At 39.3% G+C, this 19,493-nt stretch overlaps 1 protein-coding gene and 1 long non-coding RNA gene across 14 annotated transcripts in view; one reads left to right on the top strand and one right to left on the bottom strand.

Moving 5' to 3' along the window:
- Positions 1 to 11,676: 11,676 nt before the first annotated feature.
- Positions 11,677 to 12,227, bottom strand: LOC120323651. The gene is made up of 2 exons (XR_005564321.1): positions 12,029 to 12,227; positions 11,677 to 11,875 (listed from the first exon to the last, which is right to left on the bottom strand). It is a non-coding gene; the product is annotated as an uncharacterized LOC120323651 (long non-coding RNA).
- A 150-nt stretch (positions 12,228 to 12,377) lies between these two features.
- Positions 12,378 to 19,493, top strand: part of TAMM41 (TAM41 mitochondrial translocator assembly and maintenance homolog) — a 28,377-nt gene continuing 21,261 nt past the window's right edge. For 3 of the 13 annotated variants that reach the window (XM_039383415.1, XM_027748516.2, XM_039383413.1), the window contains exons 1-4: positions 12,390 to 12,603; positions 13,874 to 14,053; positions 14,912 to 15,004; positions 17,797 to 17,947. In XM_039383415.1, coding sequence (XP_039239349.1) covers positions 12,466 to 12,603; positions 13,874 to 14,053; positions 14,912 to 15,004; positions 17,797 to 17,947 — 562 coding nt within the window. In that variant the 5' untranslated portion in view covers positions 12,390 to 12,465. Of the gene's footprint in view, positions 12,604 to 13,873; positions 14,054 to 14,911; positions 15,005 to 17,796; positions 17,948 to 19,493 lie in introns of all 13 variants that reach the window. The other 10 variants (XM_039383414.1, XM_039383412.1, XR_005564319.1 and 7 more) reach the window with 8 other exon arrangements.

Genomic DNA, 19,493 nt, shown 5'->3' with positions numbered 1-19,493 from the left:
AGAACTTTAATGCATATCTTAAATAATATCTTTAAATAAACTATATAACATACTAGCTTAAAACTGAAATCTGGTTGCTACCCAGTATATCATCATTTCTGGTGTGATTGCTCACAAGAAAATTATCTTACAGGGGAAGGTTGTGTTTTGAACTTTTTGAAGAAAAATTCCCAGTATTTCAGTAACAATATACAACACAGTAGCATGAGAACAGTCTGTTTTCATGTCAGTCAAGAGAGACAAAGTGAAGTGACTGCACGTGTGCATGGAAGTCCTGTGGTGGTGCCTCTCCAGGCAGGCACAGCAGCACAGATCCCACTCCCGGCTCACCCTGAGCTCAGGCCACACAGCCACTGCCACGTGGGTTGCACACATCAGGGAAAAGTAGAGTCTTAGCAAAAAGAAAAATAATACCACATTGTGAATTTGAACCATTTGGGATTTCTGTTGTTTGCTTGTTTCACTTTTCAAAACAAAGCATAGGACTGCTTGTGTCAATCTAGACTGAGAGAATAGTGCTCAAAATATTTGATCACCACCAATTTCCTGTTAAAATTCCGTGAAGAAAGGAAACTTTAGAAGGAGAACCATTTTAATTACTAAAGCATGTACTATGATAAGGGTCTCATGGATTGACACAAGGAAAAAGGCCCAAATGATATTTCTGTTGTAGTTAACAATAAAACTTCAGGTAGTCATCACATGTGATACTGTTCAAATATAGCACAGTATTGATGCTTAAACTGAGGAAGAGGGGAAAGAGAATTGCTGTCATTATTTTATGTCCAGAAGGTTACAACAATCTGGAATTCCACAGAAAACTTCACAATCTGCAAGCAAATCAACTTTTGGTTTTATGTGATGCTAAAGATTATAGACATTGTTCCACGGATAAGATCCGGATTAAAATCTGGAACTAAAGAAAAAACCAACAAAAAAAGGGTATGTTTCAATACCACGCAGACATTAATCACCTCAACTGTCCTCATACGTTTGAATTATTTTATGTTATCAATGTTATAATGTGGTATATTTTTGCCTAAAGAACTTTGAATCTCTCTGCAAGGTAGTGCAAGAGTTATTCATATGTTTAGGTCACTAGGAATCTTATGTAAAATTACTTCCTACTGCCATTTCCAAGCCTGATTCCTGACAACCCTCCCGAACAAAGGCATGAGAAACCTCAGGAATATTCTCCCTGGACTTCGTATCTGACCTCTCTGGAAATGACCACCACTGCTAGAAAGGAGTGTAATAATTCCTTCAGACAAATGAGAAGGTGGAGAAGAGCCAAAAATTGCTGTCATGCCCAGAGCAGCAGCTGACCATTTCCTTTGCCTTACCTTCCCATCCTTGCCAACAGATGGAGTGGGGATGCTTCATCCCAGGGAATGCCAGACTCTCCACTCTGAGTGGAGCCTCACAGTTGCCTTGCATGGGGCAGGAGGTCCTCAAGGCAACTGGACCAGCTCAAGGTGAATGTTGCCAAAATGTCCAGTGTGAGATGTGAGAGTGGGAGTTCGGGCTGGATTTCTCAGAGTTTGGAGAAAATGCTGAGGAAAAATGTTGAATGTTACGTTCTGAAGGGGAAACTGAAGTTTGCAATAAACTAGAGATGATGGGTGGGTGATGGTACATTGAAGGAAGAGGATGAGAAAGAGTGGGAAAAAATTAAAGGAAAGTGCAGAAATAAACCACTGGGAACCTGATGTAATGAGAAGTGCCCCAAGAAAAATAGGCACACAACCAATCTTGGACACTTGATTGAAATAAAGATGTGCCTTCTTCTGTGAGTACATTAGACAGAAATAGTGTTTATGTCTGTCTGAATCCAAAATCAGCTTTTGCTACCTGCAGAATACACAAGACTTGAATTTTTGATGCTTGAATAAAAAGTAAATCTGCGACTGCATTTTAAATTCTAGTTATGCTGCAGATATTCACATTCTTCTGCAGCACTTTGACTAATTCACTTTCACTTCAGAATAACACAAGTATTCTTCTTTACACATTGCTTTGTTATCCTTCATCCTAGAGCTGTATTAAGGGATACAATTCCATAATGAGTGGTTTCTCGCATTTTAGTGATTTTCTAGCAGGTTAGACTTTACCTGTGTGTCTGCAGGGCAAAAGAAGTTTGCTTTGCACACCCAGAGGCAGTGTAAACACTTGAATTCTCACACTCTGCTCCTCAGCAGCTATTATTGCAGGCTCTATGGAACATGCATCTGCCCAGATCAGACCTCAAGAAAAGCCAGCCTGCCTGCCAGCAGAAATTTCCACAATCCATTAAGAGTCTTCTGCTGAACAATATCCTAATATACTTCCTTCTACTTGTCCTGTGGGAAACATCTTCTGGTATTTTGCAGCTCTAATTTTCCCCAGTGCTCTCTGTAAAAGAAAAAGATCATTTGCTCATGACTCATTTTTGTCTGAGAAGATCTGCACATGTCACCATGTGAAAGAAAGCACTCAGTGCCAAGCTGTGAAGTATCCTGCATTGCCAGTATGCTCTTGTTATTTGGTTACTTGAGCTACATAGTATGTTTTAAAACTCAAAACTGCATTTAAAATTGCTTCAAAATCCAACCCTAAGATCATCGTAAGTATCAGTCTATTGCTATTAGTGAAGGGAAGAGGAGATTTTTTTATAGTGCTCAGAAAGTCAAGAGAAACATTTGACATTGATTCTAGCTCTGGAATGGAGGAGTCTTAAAGGAGTGAGATCTGAGGCAGCCTAATTGGCTTGGATTCTTTACAAATCTGGCTTAAAGTGGGTGAACTACTCAGTCAATACAGTATTTTGGGAGGCTGTGCATTTTATACTGAAAATATGAGTTTCAAGCCATGACATTTCAATTCTCCTGAAAGACAGTAGAAAAATAGATCTGAGAATTAAGCCTCCTACATAGCCAGAGACCAGCATCAGAATGCACCAAGTAGGTGCACCGACTTCTTCTGTGCTTCTGCCAAGGAACTGCAGCCTTCACCTTGAGAAATGCCTCCCATGACAGCTTGTTATCAGATCATTTTAATTATTTGGAATTACAGTAATAGTAAAAATCTACACATTTAATAGGAATATTGTTTCCTGGATATATACAAACATCAGGAACTAGTTATGAACTGGACAGATTCCACACGATCACCTCCCACATGAAATGTGTTCCAGCCACCGGACAAACAGTAGCGGTGTCAGTCCCCTTTAATGATCCTCTACATGTATACATATATGTACAGGATTCTCCTTTTCTATTTCCTAAATTCAGGGTACCTCTAAAGGGGAAAGATGTTTTTTACTTAATTAATACAGAAATCTTTTTCTCCTCAGTAATATGCAATTAAGTCTGCCAAAAACAGCTAGGCTTTAAAATTGTTAGCAGCATATTGAAATAAAAACCTTACCCAAAGCACTTACCTCTAAGGAGGCTAAAGTAAGTTTAGAGGAATCTAGTCCTGATCAAATCTTTAAAAATTGCTGTCCAAAATGCAAGAAGAATATCAGAATATAACATTAAATTTGGGCACATGTTGATTATATAATCACTTACACTGGAAGAAGGGTTAACAGTAACATCCACCAGGTTGGGCTCAAAAGAAAGTATCTAAGGTCTACAACATAGAATAATTAAGTCCCACAATGTTAATGAAGGCAGATACACTTGAATTCAGTGGTGACAGGCCAGCAGAACTGTACATCCTTTCCCAAAGGCTACAGGAGCAGCCTCAGCTTCCTCATAGACCAATACCCACCTAAATCCTGGTCTCATTTGAGCACAGAGCAACCCTTTCAAGAACTGCTGTCATAAATCTATTTAGCTTTACAGAATCTGACCTACATCATTAGGAGCATAGACTGTGTCTAGCAGGGAAGTCAAATACGGCATTTTTCTACTAAGAAACATTTGTTATTCTCATTTACTGTAAACAGCTAGTCTAGGAATCATCTGCATTTTCACTGTGTTTTAAGACATCACTAATTAGAACCTAAGGAAAGCACTAAAAATACCCCGCCATGCAGCTGACATCTCCCTGATTCAACGTGAGAACCTCCTGTGCTGGCTGAGAGCAGTGACTAACACAACTGCCTTCAGTGTGTGCTCTTCCATGAACACTGGCACGTACAAGAACTACTTTTTCCCAAATAAGATAGATAACTAAGGTAAGAAGATTTTCTTTTCCCTCCTGAAGACAAGTAATTCATAAGTTATTCAGGCATTGAGGGAACAGAGCAAACATTCAAAATTTGATATATCCAGAAAGCAGTAGTTGCTGGGAAAAAACAACTCCTGATTTGTATTCTAGGTCCATCAACTGGAAATGATTTTTTAAGAAAAAAACTTCTTAGTGTTTCCAGGCTTCTGGTAAAAGTCTGTGGTTTTGCTCTGACAAAACAGCAAATGAAAGAAATAAACCCCACAAAATTTCATGAACACCACCAGCTCAGAAACCACATGATGCTCTGTGCATTACAACACTTCAATATTGTTGTTACTTCAGATTAAACTGAAATATTATCCCAAAACTTCAGAGGGTTTAGTGGACATAGGATTCATATCCCTGTATCACGTGACTATTCTTTAGTTTTCTCTAATTCTACAACCACCTACACTCACAGACAGTAACTAAAAATCTCCATCAAGAGAAAATTCTGGAGGAATCAAATGTGAGTAAAGTATCCCTTGTCATTATTGACAAAGTGAGATTTCTGTGATGCTATTTTCCCCATTTTGACTAACACATCAAAGAAGGGAATCCAGAACATTCCAACTTACTGAACAATTTTTGGACATTCAAATATGTAGTTAGAATAAAGAGATGTATTAGAAAAAGAATTAATGACAAGTTACTAAACAAAACTATTTAAAGTACCACTCCAGCAGGAAAAGGTGCATTATAATCTCTTGGAAAATTTGCTTCTAAATCTGTTATTTTTTTAGCTAATGAGTAGTCCTAAAAATGAACCACAGAAACAGAAAATGCAAACTATATCTAGGGTCAAAAGAAGTCTAAGTAATACAGTATATATTCATTAAAAATCGTAACTTAAATAAGCTTGTATTTAAGTAACTATGAATTATGTTACAGAAAACATCAGAAAAAGCATTTTATGTGCATCTGAATATATCAAGTTAATGGGCATTGTGATCCTTCCTAGTTTTCAAAATTCCTGATTTTCTAATGTCAAGCAGAAGTATAGTTTCCTACTAAGCCTAAATAGAGCATCACGCAAGTGGTACTCAAACTCAAGTTATCCAGTTCAAAAACTGTGGCTTTAGAGCTGAGAAAAAAAAATTAAACCCATTTCAAGCTCCTTTAACAATCTTTTATTTTGTTTTGAAATTAATCGCTTATGTACATTTTACTGCTTTTTACTGGATTTCACTATGTAGTTCTCAGCCTTGGAACACGGAATTTTTGCAAAATAAACAAGAGTTTAAGAACTAAAAGTAAGTGAAACATTGCTGATAACAGACTGTTCATCTTTCTGTGCCTCCATCTGCACAGCAGCACAGTGGAGCTTGCACATTGACCATGCCCACGTCACAGTGGGAAAAGAATAACACCAGTCCTTCAATTTAGAGAAACTCTGACAATCAGGACTTACTTTTCTCAGTTTCAGTATTTAAAAAGAATATATTTCCTGTTGCTTTCTGCACAGCTGCATGTTGGCATTCAAACAGGTTAACCTTAAGAAAACTGGACCATGCTTTATTCACAAGGCCTAAGCTACCAGGCCAAATTTCAGAACTTCTTGTAGAAGGTGCATTTCTCTCCCAAGGATTCTCCCCCCCCGCCCCCCCCAGCTCATCTGATGCCTTGTCTAAGATAATTCCAATTGTGCAAAGCAATACTCCTTTTACTGTTTCTTTGAGTAGGCCTATAATAAATAATTTATCTTGAAATGCATTCAGCTCCGTTTTCCTAATTTCAATTCACCACTGCTAAATCCTCCAACCACCTCCTTGAACTAAAATTCTATCTGTCCATACCATTTGATACCATTTCCTTCATAAAACGCTAATGAGATTTTGTGAAACATTCTGATTTTAAAACGTTGTGCCAGCTAATTTAACACTTCCATCTAGAGCATCTCAAAGATTCAGGACGAATTCTTAAAATTAAGATTCCTATGGAATTATCATTTTTACTGTAATAAAAAGGTTTCTCCAGATTTAACTATCTGTTATTACTATTATTTTGGACATGACACTAACATTTAAGATGTATTTTACAGATCCATACTATTAATTTCTTGCTTAAGTATATCACCTATGTGCAAGACTGGTTTCATCAGGTTAACACAGATTCTTCAAAGAAATTCAACAGTAATATCCTATTTTTTTTTTTTTTAATCTAAACCAGATTTGAAATCCAAAGAACATTTTCCACAAAACATATGCATAAACAGAGACATACAGCAAAGTGGTTATTGAGGATCTCAAGGTACTAACAAGGCTGAGAACTCATCCTCTGGCACCAACAAGTCTTACACATCTATAAAACCGAAACTGTTTTATCAGCCACACTGAGGCATTCACTGGTCCATATCCAGAAGCTACTGTTGTTAGCACCAAAATATTTAAAAGGTAAATTCCAATAAGTAATAGAAACTTAATGCTCTAAGAAAAATAGCAATAGTCCGATTCAACTTTGTTAACTGATATGGGTGATAGTTCAGCACTGAAGTATCCCCTAATTGCAGATAATTAACCTGGATTGATTGAATAAGCAAGCCCAGACACAGATAATACACCTGGATAGAACAGACTGTGCATTTCTCAAGGGCCAAGGAGAGAAGGGTTCACACAGCAGTCAAAGTCCAGATTGTTTATGAAACTATTGAGTGAGATCGGACTTGGTTGTGGTCCCAGAAGAACTGTACTTGGGACCAGCTGCCAGTTCAGCTCAGACACAACAACTGCTGCCCTTGGAGCCTGGCAGTTCAGTGTTCCAGCTCTGATCCAGCCTCTCCCTCACCAGTTTGTTTATAAAGATGTTGTGGCAGCTCAAGGGAATTTAACTATTTTCAACATACATGAAATATGCAAAACATTTATGAGTGGTTAATTAAGTTCATTCTATATCTTGCTTTTTATACATCAAATTAACTATAATGCCCTTTTGAATATTTTTCATTTCCACATGAAATGCAGATAAGCACAATAAGTTCTAAACTATTATACAAAACATCAAAAAAATACACATTCTCAGTTTTCATTAACATGATGCATTATTGCCATGACATTATAAACTGTATTCAATATTAAAAGCACCAATTGTCACAGAATATTAATTTCATTGATTATATCTCCCACTATAACAATTTCAAATAAATCAGCTTACATAATGGAAGGGCAGCTAGGATTCCACTGACAACAATATACTACAAGTGAATATTTTCATAAATGAGGAACTAGAATGACAGTTTGCCCTTTCCTCTATGAAATGGGGCTCTTTATATGGACACAGAGCCTTCAGTTGGAGTAGAACCTAGAAAGGACAAAAAATTCCTTCTGATTAAGATCAATCCCTTCATGAAAATAAGAGAAGTTATCTTACAATGGCATTCTGAAGAAATGGTCATTAATGGTGTGTCAGTCATTTTCTAGGTCAACACCTTCACTCATCTTTATTCCATTTTGCAGTCCTCTCACCTTGCTCTCCTCCCTGTTTTGCTTCAGGACATGAAGGGCCTTACACAGCCTGGCCAGGTAAGGGAAAACAGCAGTACAAACTACTTGTTTAGCAGCAGAACTGCAAAAAGGATTGTAGGAGATAAACTCTTTGTGCTTTCACACAGCCCACACGAGCATTAGCTTAAAATATCACTGTAATGTATTTTTCAGTGTCACTTGCTGTTTATTCCACTTAATGATCCTTTTCATTTTCTCTTGTGTGTGCACAGACTTACAATGCTGCCTTAGTAACTGATGATGATGAGAATATGCAGTCCGGTGGCAACAATTATTAGGCTAATAAATAATGTCCTGTATTGAAGCTATAACTGCCTTTCTTATGAATAAATTTAAAAATATTAGTATATTAGTCATGATATAGACAGTTAAATACACCGAAATTCAAACTGTTGTTCAATAAAGTTCATCCTACACACAAATGGTACGAACAAACGACCATGTAATCAAAAGTGTCTAAGCTACACTTAACAGCTGGTCAACTAAAATCCATGGAAACACCAAAGAACCACTGCAGAACACATGGTGAGCATTCAGCAACTCGAATCGTCACACCCTTAGCCTAACACATTTGACATGACTTATTACTATCTACACGTATTATAAACTAACATTATAGTTTTACAGTAAGAAATACTCACAAAATGGAATTAAAAATAAGCGTGGTAAGGAAACACCCTATCACAGTCAGTGCCCTGAAAGCATTACCACTACTGGAGTCACTTGTTTCTGAAGTCACCTTCAGGTGGTGTTTTATCACTTGCCTAAAAGAGTCATTGGCAAGCCACCATCTGGGGTAGTTCTAGGTTAATGCTGCTGGGAATAGAGCTGCAGTTCTGTTACCATTCCAGAGCCAGGGCTGTTAATAATTCAGGAGCACACAGTTGAAATAGAAAGTATTGAACTGGGGATAACCTAGAGATTCTGTTTGTTCCATCTAATAATGGCACAAGGGAACACTCTAATTTGTTGCTCTTTGATGTCTCCACAGAGGGGAAAAAACCCCGTAAAATGTGGCTTTGTCTTATCTCTTATCCAAGTACATAAAATAACGTGCAACTTCCCTAAAAGCTTTTAGGCAGGATATGAGTTTAAAGGAAGAAGAATGACAGTGCTGTTGATCACTCCTCCAAAACAGGGGCTCCCAGCTGCCATGGCAGTTCAGCTGGCAGTACGGGTTACTCGGTTTAACTGTGAGCTCAGTTCCCCTCAGCTCACAAAGTGCTGGGGACAAATTAACTCCCTGGCCCGGGGTGGAGCAGCCTGCAGTGCACCACCTGCAAGGGCACAGCACGATTTCCATCTCACAGTGTTTCACTGCTTCCCACAGAGTGATCTGTTGCTTTGTAAAAATATGTTCTCTCGCACGTTGCCAGTCTGTCACAGAAACCCCTTCCCGACTAGAAAAAGCAAGCAGACAGAACCAAGGCAAGAAGAAAACCCACAAATTTTGGTACTTAACCAACTTTTATGCTCATTTTTATTTCCATATTATCTTGACTACTATTGTTGCCTAGTAAAAATCCATTTGTTGATTGATTGTAACAGCTGCCTGCTAATAATCTCTCAGCAAGAGAAGGGTAAGCCTTAGTGTGGTGATGGCTGAACTGGTTTCAGCAACAAGTCTGGAAGAGACAACTAGAAATATCCATCTGCTACTCTGTCCTTGTTGGAAAATAATCCCTTGGATACTGGTGAGTCACAGGGACACAGATAAGCTTGGGGGAGTGAGGGGAAAGCTATACTAACAAGATGTAACAAACAGTGCGCATCCCCTAACACTTCCAAGTGGCTTCACACCTCGACCTCGTCAAAGCTAAGCAAAAAGGTTTGTGTGTTATCCCCCATTCCTGTTTTTTTTTTTAAATCAGTATTTTCCAATCCAGAGGAGGATCTCCAGGAGGTAATTCAAATCTGATAAAGAAACAGAGGACACCTGGTGGTGTTTAGTTGTTAGCATAAACAAACAGCAAGCCAGCTCAGATGTGTGTGCAGCTGCACCAGCAACAGTTAACGTAATTCATGCTTTAAATAAATAAAATATGAAGCGATGGAGAACCTAAAATAGTCTAATCACAGAAAAATACAGAAATTTAAAACAAACAATATGAGCTGCTGATTCCAGATGCTGCCACTTCTTTATGAAAATTGCTCTTTATTTATAAAGGTTACAGGCAAGAAGTAGCAACTGCATGTTCAGAGGAGGCTGCCACCTCCAACAGGCACATGCTATGGAAAAGTAGGACAGAATCCCCACTACTCAGAAACTAAAGGACACAAAGTTGTCAGTTTTGCTGGAGAAAGATCCACAGAGGCAAAAGCAGAGATCTGAATGAGCCCATCCTGGGGCAGCAGCAGCACCCCAGTGAGGTACTCAGCACCCCCTGAACCACAGCATTTCTGGTACCGTGGAGAGGAACCACTGGGACTGACAGACTGTAAGTATTCAGATTTCCATATTAACTTAGTGAAAATGGTTATTTTTTATTGAAGATGGTGTTATTAAGATACCTCTGTGAAGATCCAATGCTGGAAGATATGATACATGTCTTGGAATTCAGACACTGAGCAGAGTCAGTGAGCCTCCTTCATTCAAAGGAACTGGAGAACACAGAGGCAAGGTAGAAACAAAAACCACACTTGCAGACAAGCTTTCTAGTTATGTGGAGGCTATTCAAAGTTCATATTTTATTGCCAAAAAATTATGCTCTCTCATGAGAAACATACTGCAGTAAGTATTAGAATTTACCTGGCTGAAAAAGAATGAATAAAAGATGACTGTGCAACATACAGAATATTGTACCCTTCCTAACACAACTTTAATGCATGGACTCCATCCCAGCCAAGATTCTAAGTGTGAAAATTTTGTTAAAAAAACCCTCAAAACAAGTACTTGTATCTTTTGAACCAGCACTGTCAACAGGAGAAATCGTATCATCTCCCCTGCTTGTACCAGCACAAACATGTGTGGTAAAGAACACTGGTGACCTGCTTAAAACTAGACTGGTTTAAAAATCTCGACAACCCAAAACAGTTGGTTTTAACCCACATCAATTCCCCAATCTGTTCTGATGTGCAGCCACACAAACACCTACACTGATACGAGTGGATAGAAGAAAACTGCTCCCCTCAACAGCAGTGCTAGCTAAAACTGCAAATCCAACTGAAGACCTTCTGGTGTTTGCAGACTTTGTTACCAAAGTCAGCCAAGCAAAAGTTCCACTGAAACAGATTAGAGGCCAAGGTCAAAAGCAGTACAACACATAAGATACCTCCACATAAACTTTCAGATCAGTTCTGAATTTTGTCCCAGATCACAAGCTATTAGTCTCAAAAACTAACTGTGCTATTGGAAACAAAACCAATTTAAATCTTAGTAGTAGATGCAAGAAACAAACTTTAAGTTTAGTCTAAAATACGTAAAAGACAGTTAAGGAAGAATAGCAAAGAACAGAGTTGTAGGAAAGTTGGAATATAAGGCTTTTAAATTATATGAAGAAAATCCACCTTGGAAGCCCCAAGGAGAGGATTTGAGCTGGCAAGGTTGAGATGGACAATTGTGCAATACTCAAGCAACCTTTTCCCCAGATTTTTTTCTAATACACAAATACTCAAGCAAAAAGGTTCCAGATATCATACCCTCTCAAGAATTTGCTTTGTTACCTTAATTTTTAATATTAGTCAACAGTATAACTTCACTGAAGGGTTACCAGTCTGTTAATTTTCAAACAAGCTTCCCCTTTTTTACTTGCTCATTAGAATAAGTGCATTCTAGGTCAATACCATCCATACCAATATCTATAAAGACCTTTAGCTTCTATTTTGATTTAATGAAATTAGACTTCTTTGTAGTAGCAAAGAAGGTATTTTGAAGGCCATAAACCATAGGAAGATAAAACGTGATCTTTGGGAACCGGATTCAGGGAAGCACAAAATCATGAGAGAACAAGACACACTTCAGTTTCCTGAGCCACTTTTATGCATTTAGCACTCTCATCGAGTTGAGGCAGGTTTATTATGTAGGACTTGAACATTCAAACTAAGCCAGGCTCAGCACGAGGAGAGCATGAGACAACCCTGAGCACAACCAGGATGATTAAACGCTGTGGTCTTTGTGTTTGTGTTCCACGGGGAATGTGTGAAGAACTGCAACGCTGGTGATAATTTCTGAGGAAAGCCTTGGAACAGTATAAAACATGAATAAAAAGATAAATAATAATTAAAAAAGGGAAGGAGGAGGAAAAAATAATCAAAGAAGATGCTCAAAATTGCGAGGACCTAAAAAAATTAAACTGAAAAAAGGGTGGTGGAAGACTAAATGCGAAACCCACCTGCTGAACATCAGCTCGCTGAGGGGAGCCCTGAAGGAGCATTGAGAGGCGCCCTGAGGGGACCCCTGAGGAGACCCTAGAGGAAGCCCTGGCCGTGTCCCTTTCGGGAGCCCCGGCCGTGTCTCCGTCGGGAGCCCCGGCCGTGTCTCCGTCGGGAGCCCCGGCCGTGTCTCCGTCGGGAGCCCCGGCCGTGTCTCCGTCGGGAGCCCTGCCCGGCCGTGTCTCCGTCGGGAGCCCTGCCCGTGTCTCTGTCGGGAGCCCCGGCCGTGTCTCCGTCGGGAGCCCTGCCCGTGTCCCCGTCAGCGCCCCCCGGGGCGGGCCAGCCTGTGAGCGGGGCCGAGCCCGCCATGCCCCCGCCGGGCTGCAGAGGGCGCTGTGGGCGTAGCCCCTGCCCGGCCGCGCCCTCTCCTCTCGCCGCGGGTCCGGCGGGCCCGGTTATGGCGCTGCCGGTGCTGTCGAGCTCGGCCGTGAAGTTCCGGCGGGTCCTGGCACACTTCCCGCAGGAGCTCAGCCTGGCCTTCGCCTACGGCTCGGGGGTGTTCCGGCAGGCGGGGGCCGCGGCCGAGCACGGCGAGGTGAGCGCTCGGGCCCCGCGGCCCTGTGCTGAGCGTTCCGGGCACCGCATTACCTGGAGCCGCCTCTGGCCCTGCGGCTGCGGCTCGTGTACGGGAAGGGGCGAAGATCTCAGTCCCTTACGGGATATTGTCCGGTCCGTGCCCCGGGCTGCCGGGGAGGGCCCAGGGTGGTCCCGGCAGTGGGTTTGTCATTGTGAGGGGCTCGGGGTCCCCTTCGTTCCTGTGTGTCAGGTTATTTACTGCTGTTTTTAAAGAGAATTACGGTGCTGCTGTGCACCGTATGAGGGCAATTGAAAATATATTGCCACCCTGAAGTGGCAGTCGCGGGGCTTCCACATCACTTGGGGGTCAACTGCTTGGAAACAGTGTTTCTTTTTATTTATTTCTTATGTTCGAGCTTTTAAAAATTGTTAATCAGCAGTATTGCTCTTTATTGGCTTCACTTACTAAGCAGTCTCCACAAATGTGACTTTAAATGTGCCTCGTTTTCTTTAAACGGGGATAACAAGAATTTCAGAGCTCTAACAGCATCTCATCGTCACACAAAAGAATAGGAAGAAAGGTAGCTAACAGATTATCTTTTTAGTGGTATTAATGGGTTAGCTGAGATGCTGCCCACAATTAATAAGCCACAGAGAGGCAATCCTAGTGAATTTGAAGCAACATCACTCCAGATAGTGGTGTGTTGCAGGTATGAGTTCCGAGCTTTTGTGCTGTCTGTGTGCAGGCGGTGTGTGCACTGGTTTCTCCAGAAGAGCAGTACATACACTGCACACCAGAAATCTTTGGAGTTTGGATTGTTTTGTTGTCAAAAGCAAAGGAATATGCTAGAAATGCACTTTTTGCCAGCTCTCGGGTGCCTTTATCTGCCCACATCCCCCAATTCACGGCCTTGAAAGTTGCCAAAAGTCCTGTTCATTAGCAGTGTCAGCTGTTCCACTGAACTGTGAATTAAGGTGGTGGAGATCTTACACTTGCTCTTCTGTTTTGGAGGGTTGAAATTTGGTCACGACCAGTACAGGAAAATTTTCAGTAGTCTTTGCTAAACGGACAAGAAAACACAACTTTATCTGAATCTTTAAACTGTATCTGACTTTAATACTTGTGTATTAGGCTTTATTCTTATATTTTTCTTGTGAAAAATTATTAGCTGGAAGTTTGATACAACATATATCTTAGATTATTATGATTGTGTATATCTTAGGTTATTATGATTAACATTGGCTGCTTCTTGACGTATAACCCCCAACACTCTGCTCCTCAACCACAGAACAATATGCTGGATTTCGTATTTGCTGTTGATGATTCTGTGACCTGGCATATGATGAACTTGTTAAAGAACAGGAATCATTATTCCTTCCTAAAATTTTTTGGGCCAAAACAGATAACTAGTATGCAGAGCTACGGAGCAGGAATTTACTACAACACTTTAGTGCCATGTAATGGTAGGGTAAGTATGATTAGTCTTTGTACAAGTACAAATTAAGTAAAATATTTGTCTGTGTGAAGTAGTGAAATGATTAGCTTAAAGCAAATTTCAGGAAGCCAATCTTGTAGATTGTAGCTGTCGATTAACTCGTGGTATCTTCAATATTTCTGTCTCAAAACTGCTTCACAAACAGCATTTTAATTAAAAAGCAAACAGACCAGCTGCTCTTGCACCTTAAAAGTGTGAGCAATGTTTGGAACTTAGAGCTAAAGTGCTTCAGAAACTGTATTTATATTCCTTATTACTCGCTGTCTGCCAGCTTTGGTGGTGGTACAGTGTATTCTGGGAAAACAGGCCCTTAACTTCAGCAGTGGACCACGTAGTAATAGCAAAGTGGATTCTTACTGTTTATTTGGCATAAAATGCAAATTGCAACATAGCAAGTTGGAACTGACACCTGTGTTCTTTGGTGTTGGCAATCCTGACCTGTGAGGCTTGGGTGTAATTCTAGGTAAGTGGTCCAGCAAGTGTCCAGCAAGTTGTAGATCTCTGACAAACTATTTCTTGAGTATTTTCAATATCATAAAGGATACTGTGGATTAATCAAAATATTGTAACATTTGACTGGAGACTTTATTGCAGCTTTGATTCTAGAAAAGATCTTAGAGTTCCAGGCATTCCATTTTTCCTAGAAGTTTGCATGTAAGTAGGAAATTTTTCTTTTACCTCCTGTGTTAATTAAAACATGATTACAGTTTTTTATTGGAGGTGTGTGTTCTTTAGAATGAATGACAGTTATGTCAGGAAGTAGTAAGTTTCATGTAGTGAAAAAGGTATAGGTATGTTTTTTCAAAAGCTTTTATTTTGCTTTATTCCCAGATGATAAAATATGGTGTAATTAGCACTGATACCCTGATTGATGATTTACTTCACTGGAAAACCCTCTATGTCGCTGGGCGCCTACAAAAGCCGGTAACTGTTTGCCTATTCAGTTTTTTGTCTTGAAATGCAGGAAATTACAGGGCTGGAAAATGATCAGTTTTAGTTTTAACTTTATCTGTTAAGGATATGTTGGTACTGAACAAATAATGTGCCCTGATTCAGAGGTGTAGCCCTGGAGGGATAATCTCTCAGAAAGGAAGTGAAATGTAGTCCTTGATTACGTTCTGTGTGATGTGGAAAACCCGCAAAGGTAAGTATGTTAATAAAAGCTTTCTGCCTGTAGTAAATCTTGGGTAACTGGACTATATTAATGCAAAGTCCCTTTAATGTTAAATGTATTCTGTGCCTTTCATAACAGACATAGGGGTCACCAAAATTTAATGTGGGTAAATAATGGAAATCTTTAAAGGTGAAAGCTGCTTTGCTGTGCAGTTACTGTCTAGTGCATTGTATTGTTAAAGTATTTATAACTGAATGAACTATGGGTTAAACACGTGTGTTTTTCTCCTCCGTGTTTGTGTCGTAAAAAATAGGAGGTGTTTGCTTTCCCCGAGTGGTTTCAGCAGATGGCAGCAGGGCTGAGGAAAAATTTGTTAAGACAGGAGGGTGAGAAGGAGAGGAGAACTCTTCAGGTCTTAGAACAGAAGTTAATTATGCTTTTAACTAAAAATTTGGAGTGAAAGTTTGAATAGATTGTCTCAGCACTATTGGCTTTTCTCTATCTCCAGAGACGTATTGTAGCATGATGCAGATCAGAGCAGCTGTTATCTCTGTAAAGAGTGAAACTTAATACATTGAGAAAAATAACTGAAGGAAAAATCCTGAATGTCACATTAACAATGAATAGTGAATAGCTATTTTCAGTGTAACTGCACTTGCTGCTACTTTGATTTGTGATATGGTACAGTGAATAGATCCAATTAAAAGTTCTCTGTACTGTGAAAAAGCCTTCCTTAACTTTGGTGCTCTTTCAGATTTACTCCAAGAATCAACATCCAGCCTTTTTGTACTAGGGTGTTAACTATTGCATTCTGACTTCCTGGGAGATTTTTAACTCTCTGAACTGTTTAAAATTTGTTCATAAATTAATTTTATCACCACTGCAGTGTTTCCAGGCATGCAGATTTTGAAGCCTAGCATATTGTTTTCCTCGGAAAAAATTCCTGTGGTCTTCTGTAAGGAGGAATAAGATCTCTTTGGAGTTTTACATTTTAAAAGGCTGTAACTGTGGTGTTCTTAAAACAAGTCCATAACATGGTGCTATTTACAGGGCTGTCCTAAGGTATAAGCACCTATATGAGTGTTTGTGGTGCCACAGACTTCTCTCTTCTGTCTTTCCTTAGAGATTCCCTGTAGCAGCAAGCTATGAACATACATTTATTAGTTCATCCCCATGACCAGCATGTCTTAGTTATTGAAACTACTTAAGCAAGTCTGTTATGCATTCAGTAACCTTCTCCTGTGGCTTTCAAGGAAATAAATAAATAGTGCAGAATGATTGAAACAAGTAACCTCTGTACTGTTGCATTCACCATCGTATCAAAATCAGATATTATTAAAGTTTTATGCCTCTTAAAGATTTTGTCATAACTAAAAAGTATGTTCTGAATATCAGCAATGTCAGCCATGACATTGCATTGGCTGTGTCCTTTCTATAGTAAGAATTGTGTGTAGCAGATATGTCTGATTGTCATACTTTATTGAACCTAGGTTTGGTTTTGGGTTTTTTCCCCCGTTGATTAACAGGGTATTTGTATTCCTGAAGAAAAATAGTTACTTGAAAGGGTCCCTTAGCTGTTTCAGGTTATATGTGGGGGCAGAATTTCAGGTAATACTGCAACTCATTTGTGTGTGAATGGGCTTTTGGGGAGAAAGAACAAATGGGTACCTTTGTTCATAACTGCCAGAGCCTTTGCATTTTAAGGTATTGTAGGGTAAACAGATATTAAAAAATCTGCCTTTTATAAGCAAGACACTTGAAAAAGACAGCAACTGACAACAAGCAGGGATTCCTGGAGAGTTGCTTCTGGAAGAGCATAGTTATAGAGCCATCTTGTAAACCAGGATGACTTCATCTGTCTGATGTTCTATAATGGTGTGTTTCTATATTCCGTTCTTACCAAAGATCTGCTTTTTATTCCAGTATATTTCCATATCCCAGGTGACTGGTTTCTCTAGTTGGTCTTGAACAGTTAAAGTGTTTCCTAAAAACAAATACTTCATGCAGCGCGTGGAAGCGTTAAAGTGATCTGTTCTTCACGTATCGATGAAGATTCCCTTGAGTTCACATTCTTCTCATGCAAAGTGCAAAAATAAAACCTTGCTTCTTCTAGGAGGACAACTAATGTCTGAGAAGCATTTGGTAGGGGAGTCCTCTATTAAAAAGAAAGAATGAAGATGAATATTAAAACTTAGCTCTTTGGTGTTCCATTCTCTTTCAGTGAGACAGTGGTCTTTTTTCTTATTGCATAATCACATATGAAGTATTTCTGTTGATGCATTCATATTTATTGTTTTGATCAGTCTTAAATTTATGAATATGGAAAGGTGAATAGCTCTTCAGAGATTGGCTAATGGCTGTAACATATGGCAGTTCCAAACCTGTTTGTAAAACCAGCCTTTTCTAGCAGACTGTTAATTCTTAAAAAGATGGTCCTCTTTCTCACACGGTGTAAACAAAAGGGGACAGTAGTCCTTATTATACCATACTAATAAGATCTAATTTTGAATAAATTTCTTATTTAGTTTTCATGCTGGATTTCTAGTTCCATCTTCAGTAGCACTTTCCTGAAGTCTTGCTTCCAATGGCTCTGCTTTTTCAGGTGAAAATACTGACACAGAATGAGAATAGCAAGCTGCAAGCTGCTCTTGTTAGCAACCTGAAGAGTGCAGTCACAGCAGCCTTTCTCATGTTACCAGAAAGTTTCTCTGAAGAAGACCTCTATATGCAGATTGCAGGACTCTCCTACTCTGGTTAGTATGTGGTGTCTAAAGTCACCGAGGAGAAAAGCTGTAGTTGGAGCTGTTGTACCACAGTTGGAAGTCTCATGTGTAGTAAGTCATTTGCCCTCTTGCTTTGGGCCCACACTGCTGCATGCTCCAAAAATTGTATCTGAATGCTGTGTTACATAACAGCTCCAAATGACTAATTGGGTTTATTCTTAGGAAATAGGTGTAGGTACCTAAGCAAAGCTTCTTATACCTGCTTGATTTATGAACAGCTAACTATGAGCGACTGAATATGATGAAATAATGTGGGGTTTTTTCTGTTTGTATGGATTGTATTTTGGTTTAGTGTTTCAAAACCTTGGAAAAAAATTTCTTTCCGCTCTCAGTGTAATGTTGAGTCATCTTATAGTCTGACTCATACCGTGTCATCTCTTACTTTTTGAGCGTGATGTGTTTAAGGTTCTTATTTAGTTAATTTAAGGATCCAGATTATGATTCCTCAATGTATATTTAACATTCACCTCCTGGTTAGTATTTGTTGACTTTTTTTTTATTTGCTAAGAGAATTTCCTCCTCCTTTCTTTAGTTAGGAAATGAGTATGGAAAACAATTGAGGAAACTACTGCAAATGGCTCTTCAATGTAAGATTTAGTTGTTACAATTTAATTCAGCATTACTTTTTAAATTTAAATTTCAATATCCTTATTGAAATCACTATGAACAAGTTTGATTCCTTTATGCAGCACTTCCTTTGCTTGTGTAGAAATGCAAGTTTGGCTTTAAAAAATCACAGGTGGGCAGGTGGGGGTTATAAGCTGCAGCTTGGCTGTACTGAGGAGTGTTACTGTTCTTTATGTAATACTTCCCTGAGCAGTTTAGATTGCAGCTTTTTCAGCTTTTCCGTAGTAGTTTTTTTCTGAATTGTTGCCTGTTTTAAAGTGACAATAAGAGGGTGCTGACAATGGGATTGCCAGCCAAGGCTGTTTGCTGCAGGGCTGCAGACCTGTCCACCTGAAACCTGCCCAGCAATGGCATTACATTCTTGGTGGGCACTAGTGACCGAGATACTTTTTTATATAGTTTTTGAAACACTGCAATCAAACAGAAACATGGGAGATCAGTTACCATGCTATAAGATGTTGAAATTGGCTCTACTGTGTGAACAAAGCTAAAACAGTAAGATTCCCAGTTGGGAATGTTCAAGGAAAAGGCTGTTGATTATATGTTCGTGGATATTTTATTTTGCTTCCATTTTGTTAAGTCTTTCAGAGGGTATACCAGTAGACAAAATTGATTTTATGTGTTACTCTAATTAATCTCCTTGCAGACTGCTGAAAAGAGTTGTTCATGCTTGAATTTAGAAAATGTTTAGCCTTTATCTTTTTATGCATTTTTTGAGAGCAGTGAGTCAGTACCATTTGTATGCAAAGTGTTTGTTTTGTGGCTTGGCACAAATTGAAAAAACTAAGTAAGGCTAGCAAGTTGCCATCTTTCAATAACATTTGTCTCCTGAATGTGGGAAGTGGGGAAAATTAATTGATTCAGGATTTTGTTTGTTGATACACGCTGC

Source organism: Pipra filicauda, unplaced genomic scaffold (genome assembly GCF_003945595.2).
Source record: "Pipra filicauda isolate LSUMZ 115617 unplaced genomic scaffold, ASM394559v2 scaffold309_size868695_pilon, whole genome shotgun sequence".
NCBI lineage: Eukaryota > Metazoa > Chordata > Aves > Passeriformes > Pipridae > Pipra > Pipra filicauda.
This window is presented reverse-complemented; position numbering and strand designations above follow the sequence as displayed.